The 6,829-nt window shown below is 39.6% G+C and overlaps 1 protein-coding gene across 1 annotated transcript; it reads right to left on the bottom strand.

Moving 5' to 3' along the window:
• Positions 1–475: 475 nt before the first annotated feature.
• On the bottom strand, positions 476–1,907 carry rasd4 (rasd family member 4). Its single transcript, XM_022209098.2, has one exon. The coding sequence runs from the start codon at positions 1,762–1,764 to the stop codon at positions 1,138–1,140; it is 627 nt and encodes a 208-aa protein (XP_022064790.1). The 5' UTR covers positions 1,765–1,907; the 3' UTR covers positions 476–1,137.
• Positions 1,908–6,829: the final 4,922 nt, after the last annotated feature.

Raw genomic sequence — 6,829 nt, 5'->3', positions numbered from 1 at the left:
GCTTAATTTAGGACGTGTCAGTCAAGTGATTCAGAAGTGTTTATTTAGAACTGACATATCTGGTTAGACCAGCACTGTTCTCAAGAAAAGTGGTTTGTCAGCACACAAGTGGAATACTATACCCCAAAACAGTCCAGAAACTCCAACTGAATTACATTCCAGATACCTGCCTGCTGAATGCATTCTCTGTTACACTCACGTGTACGATAGACACTATTTTAATGAGACGACTCTTGTCTGTAGGGATGTCATGGTGTGAAAATGTTTTACATGAGCAAATTTCACATGCAAGATTTCAGATTGTGATATCTTGTGTAAGCCATATCATACTCCTAATTGCAACAGCACTTCTGTGAGAGCTGTGAGAACTCCCTGTAATCATATGACTGTCCATTGTCTATATGCACTTGCTTCCTTTTTGTCTTTCAATGGAAAAATGATTACAAAGAATGCTACTTAATGCGTAGAGAGTGGATGAGCTTGAGTCATAACAAACACTTTTATTTGCATGATGTATGGATTTAAAGAGTAAGCTATTACATAAAGAAAACTCCCAAAATAAAAGAACAGAGATAAACACCACTGTATGCATTTAAATTGACAGGTTACATGTTAATGCCTTAATGAGGTTTTGCAAAACAGCATTTCACAGCAATAATGAAAATATGAAGTTTCCATGTTAAGTTCTTCTGTTGTTCACTTCATCCATAAAATCATCATATGTAGACACAAAAACAATTTGCATTTGTAGCAAGTATTTCATCAGTATTGAACTTTTTTTTAAAAACACCAGTAACACAAGCATCTCCAAAAATGAAACATCGCACACATAGAGGGGATTTGCATGAAAACTGAACTCAACACTGTCACTATTTTTTACTTTTTTGACATTCACAGTAATTAGCGTCAAGTTTAACCACATTCATCTCTGTCTTTAAAGTTTATTTTAATCACTGCAAATCAGTCCTTGATGCTGCGTCTCTGTGACTTCAGTGCCACTTTGGCCATGCTGCGATGCTTTAACACATTTAACAAAATCTCTTGGTTTGTTTCTGTCTCACCAACAGCCTCTTTTGGACATTTTTTTTTCTCTCTCAGTCTCTTTTTCTGTTGATTTCCTCCCAAGCAGCTCCATCACTATGAGATGACGCAGCTGTTGGTCTTGTTCATGGGAGGTCGTTTGTTGTTGTCTTTGGGGAAAGTTTCTCGTCTCCGGAACAGTGATGGACTGAGCCGGCTGGGCAGATTGGCCTGCTGGAGCAGCTCCCTGAAAACCTCCAGAACGTTGACATTGTCTTTGGCTGACGACTCCAAGAAGCTGTGGTTCCAGTCCAGCTCCACTGAGGAGAGAACGTCCTTGACGGACACTTGGCGTTCATTGTAGCGGTCGATCTTGTTGCCTATGACCACAATCGGTGTGTACTTGTCCTCTTTGACCTCCAGGATCTCCTGCCGTAACCTCTTGACCGCTTCCAGGGAGTTGGGGTCATCCACAGCGTAGACCAGAGCAAAGGCATCGCTGTTCTGGATGGAAAGTCTTCGCATGGCAGGGAAGGAGTAGCTGCCACTGGTGTCTGTGATGTCGATGGTCACTTTGACACCTTCCACTTCGTACTCCTTCCTGTGAAGATCCTCCACTGTGCGCTGGTGCTTTGGCTCAAAGGTGTCTTTGAGAAAACGCTGGATGAGGGCTGTTTTCCCCACTCCACCTGCTCCCAAAAACACCAGACGCACTTCCATTTTCTCCTTCACTTCCAAAGACATTTTAAGGTTTTCTCTCTACGATGAGAGGAATTCTCTTCAGTCTCTCTTTTTAAAGCTGATTTTTTCCTCTGGCTGGAGGTCTTTGCTTGCTTGGCAGTGATGGAGCAGGAAGGTGTGGTGTTGAAGAGGATGAGAGCAGATGCATGGGAGTGTGTGCCTGTCAGGCTGCACTCTATTTATTTACACACATTACCTGCCCCTTTCTGCTCCCAGCCAATCAGGAGAGGGCAGCATTTCTATCTTTAAGTTAGAGGAGCCAATCAGAAGCACATGCAAATCAACAAAAGTGAGAAAGAAAAAAAGGGGGCATAGAGGTGATTTTACTGAGACTTCTTTGTGTGCAGTGCAGAAATCATTTCAGGCAGACAATTGTGGTATTTTTCTGTCTGCAGCTAGAGACAGGATTAACCACCACAAATGTCTCTGTTTACTGAAAAACAACATTTTGACCTTTAACTGTGGCTAGCAATATACTGACCAGGCGCCCTTCTGCAGTTATGATGAGGAAAAAAGTGTTCAGTGGGGACTGTTCAGAGTTTGTTGTTGGAGAGTTTATTGTGAAACAGTCTCTTTCTACAGAAATAGACATCTCAAATCTCTGTTGTTGCTATGGCACCAAATGTATCATTTTGGGGGGAAAAAATGCCATTTGGAATCAACCAATTTAGGCGGACTTGAAGGGGAAATGAATGACAACAAATGTAAGACATACACCCCCTGTCAAAAGTTTTAGGACACTTTCTCATTCAAATAACCCAGATAGCAAACTATGGGTGAATCAATGTTGAATCTATGTTGAGACCTAACGTCGAAATTATACAGAAAGCGCAAGGTTGATAAAATGTTGAGTCAACGTTTGCTTACATAGATTACATGTTTGCAAACATAGATTCAACATTAATTAAACATTGACCTGTTAAACATTTTAATTAAACCAAAATACAATGTAGATTCAATGGTATCTTTTAAACACAAACTTCAATGTTGACAAAATGTTGTTGAATCAACGTTGATCCAACCATCAGTCTTCAACCGTAACCACAATTCAACCTTCTTAACCCTAATTCAACATTGATTTAACATCTTTTGCTATCTGGGTAAAGTGTGATTTATGGTTGAAAAGCAAACGTCGACTCAACATTTTATCAACCTTGCGCTTTCTGTATAATTTCGACGTTAGGTCTCAACATAGATTCAACATCGATTCACCCATAGTTTGCTATCTGGGAAAGTAGAACCTGTCCTACAACTTTTGACAGGGGGTGTATCTACCAAACTTGGTACACATATGCAGTACATCAGGCTGAACAAAAAAGTCAGTGACAGCCACATTCCAAACCCAACAGGAAGTGAGATATTTTGTGTTGAATGTCAGATTTTGCCCATTTTTCATTTTTTTTCTAGAGCGAACTCCTCCTAGGGGGAAACTCCATTTCACCTCAAATTCAGCCAGGCCTTAATGATCCAAAGTTATTAAAATCTTTTTCCAAAGTCAAAGGGCGTGTCCGTGGCGGCCTCTGGAATTTAGATCCTTCGCCATTAAATTTCAAATGCTGTGTAAATGCCCTGAACATGCTCCAATCTGCCTGAAACTTTACATGTATGATCAGAATCCTGCCCTGATCACACCCATATGATGAAATACACCCCCTGTCAAAAGTTGTAGGACAGGTTCTACTTTATTTGAATGAGACAGTGTCCTAAAACTTTTGACAGGGGGTGTATAATTCGACATGATAATTCAGATAATATACACTACCGCTCAAAAGTTTGGGGTCACCCAGACAATTTCATGTTTTCCATGAAAATTCACACTTTTATTCATGTTCTAACAGAATTGCACAAGGGTTTTCTAATCATCAATTAGCCTTTCAACACCATTAGCTAACACAATGTAGCATTAGAACACAGGAGTGATGGTTGCTGGAAATGGGCCTCTGTATCCCTATGTAAACATTCCATTAAAAATCAGCTATTTCTAGCTAGAATAGTCATTTACCACATTAACAATGTCTAGACTGTATTTCTGATAAATTTAGTGTTATCTTCATTGGAAAAAAAAAAAAAGTATAAATAGGGACATTTCTAAGTGACCCCAAACTTTTGTTGATTAGAAAACCCTTGTGTAATTATGTTAGCACATCGATAAAGGTGTGAATTTTCATGGAAAACATGAAATTGTCTGGATGACCCAAAAACCTTTGAAAGGTAGTGCATAACACAGGTCATGATGTGGAATGTGCAGCATCATGCAGAATTCTGTCTCACAAGAGTTATACTTGCTGCATGCACACAACTGTGTTGCAGTCTTTTCATGTACAACAGAACCAGACTATTTTTGACCAGACTTTCAGCGGTATTGGAGAGGTATTGAGGTGTTTTCCCTGACAGGGTCTTGTCAATGAGTGAGAGCCAGTGTTGGAGTCGCCTGGTTTCAAGGGAGGGCCAACCCACCAGTTTGTAGAGGTTGCAGTGGTGGGTGGAGAAAGGAGCACCGGTGGCAAGACGGATGGCTGACTGATAGAGGACATCAAGCCTGTTAAGGGTAGGGGCCATTTTATAGATGGCATCGCCATAGTCAAACATGGGGAGGATGGTCATCTTCACAGAAGAGTTTTTGGCAGAGTATGTAAAGGAGGCCTTGTTACGGAAAATGAACCCAAGTCTGAATTTGATTTTATCCTGTAGAATATGCTGCCTGCTCATGACACAAGATCACAAAGAGAAACATGTCTTTGTGATTACTGAGAAGTGATTTACAATTCTATTCCTGCCCTCTTACCAACGGTTTTTCACATTTTTGACACAACTGCTCTCAGGACAATGATTTAATCAAAATGTATTTTCACCCAACATAAACTGTACATATGTTTCAACATGTGCTTTGTTGCGTTAAAATGATGCAAATGATCTGTGGAGAGGCTGAATGTTTTGCATCTAATTCAGAAAAAGCAGAAAACTAATAAAGTATTGCAGTTACCACTGTCAGATCACTCACATGTTCTCTCTGCACAGACTGTCACTGGTTGCTATGACACCACTGAATCCATTACCTGAGCTGAAAGGGATTTATGGGTAGAACTGTGCTTGTTATTAGTTCTGTCATTCATTATGGAGTCTGACTGTTCACTTTGAAGAATGGTGACGGCCACTAATGGGTCATTTTGGCAAATTAGAGGAATTAAGAGCACATTTCATGTCACCGTAGTCCCCTGGCCTCACATGTGATTTAGAATAATGACCAAATTTTAACTAGCCATTTCAAAAGTTGTACATTATTTGGAAGATTGAATGCTAAAATACACTTCCTGGGTTTCTGTTGGACTGAGAAGCTTAGATTTGATGATGTTTGTGTCCAGTTTATACATTTTGTCTTATTACATACCAGTGTGGGTGTTACTTTGTTATAGGTATGTATAAATCTCATTTTCTGCTGAGAAAATCTTATTTTGCCTTATTGCAACTGAAGCCGTTTCCTTTTTGTAGTAAATGTCTGCTTGAATCATTTTTAATTCTATCTCCTGATATTCCATTGGGACTTTCTGACCTTCATCTGGACTCAGATGGCATCCTCCTCTCCCTAAAGATGAAACTGAAGCTCAAGGCCACCAGGAGCAATTCACCTCCATCCATCAAGTTCTTCACTTCATTAAAAACAGGAACAAGACAGTTCCAGATTGATGCTCCAGATGTTCCAATTATCCTTCCAACCTTTCATTCTTGCAAAGTTTCATGTGAGATTAAGACGTCATTCAAGGAAAACTCCAAGACCGATTAAAAGGGAAAAAAACTCAACAACAACAACAACATGGGGGAACGAGGAGTGACCGGTGTGATTTATTCTTAATGTGGCTATTAAAGATTTTTGAGGGTCACTTGGGGTTAGCACAATTAACACTCATAATACATTTCAAAGCAGTTTAATCCATATATTTTACAAAAAAAAGACTCTTGCCTCAGGTAACGGCTGTATTCACTTTGATTTTTAGTCAATGAAACACCAACACATGATGTAATTGGTTTACCATTTTATTCATCTTTTTTTCTCCACAACTGACCACTTTAGTATCACACATCATCACCCGATTCAGTGTTAAAGTTATTGATTAATGCAGCTTTGAATTTGATTTAAAAAAACAAACAAGCAAAAAACAATACAACAACAACAACAGGAGGAAACAGCTGGTCTGGCTCTGGGGTAATACAATTTACCTTCCACAGCACCCCTATGGCTTACTGATTAATATGCCGTATCTTGTCTTAATTGGAGTCTCAATTATTTTCTTTTATAGGCAACATTAACCGATTTTAATTGAATATGTACTTAACTATACTATTTTAAACCTTGCAGAGAGATTTTATGATGAATTCTTAATAATAAGCCACTTTTTGTTTCCTTTTTGAACAATAATAGCTTCGCTTTTCTTGGGCTTCAGAGACACGTGAGACACGAACTGACTTTATTTTTGGGGTGGGATGCTGTGTTGAGCTGCTGGTCCCTTGGAGGTGTTTGTCTGTGATGATTGGTAATGGTAGGAACAAGCTGTTTTCAGAGCACACTGTCTTTCATTTGCTCACCACCGAGGGACACACACTCTCAGGACTGGATGCTCCGTTGAGCAATTATGATTTTTTTGTACACTGGATTTAAAAAAAACCCCAAACAAAACCAAACCAACTCTTGTATAACTACGATTTATCCTGTATGTCTGTCTTTGCTGGTTTCACCAAAGCACAGCATCCAATTTCATGACATGGCACCTGATGACACTTTCTTAAATTACACAGCAGTGTTTGATAAGCCAGTTGGCACATCGACTGAGCTGTTAGAGTGCCTACAATACGATGCAACAGCTGTATAAGAAAGCTGTGTATGTATATTTTAAGAGATTTGCAGGGTGTGTTCATTTGAGTGGCAGCTTGGCCTGTCAGTTAAACAGTCAGGTTGTGTTTCACTGAAATAACAAGGTGAAAATGTTGTACTCTATAAGCCTAGGGTTGCCGATATGCACCCAGGTGAAAAAGCCAACAGTCTATAGTGAGACCTGCAAAGTTTGCACTGTAT

The sequence above is a fragment of the Acanthochromis polyacanthus genome, chromosome 21, assembly GCF_021347895.1.
Source record: "Acanthochromis polyacanthus isolate Apoly-LR-REF ecotype Palm Island chromosome 21, KAUST_Apoly_ChrSc, whole genome shotgun sequence".
Classification (NCBI taxonomy): Eukaryota; Metazoa; Chordata; class Actinopteri; family Pomacentridae; genus Acanthochromis; species Acanthochromis polyacanthus.
The sequence above is the reverse complement of the archived record's forward strand: the minus strand, read 5'-3'. Positions and strand labels throughout refer to the sequence as shown.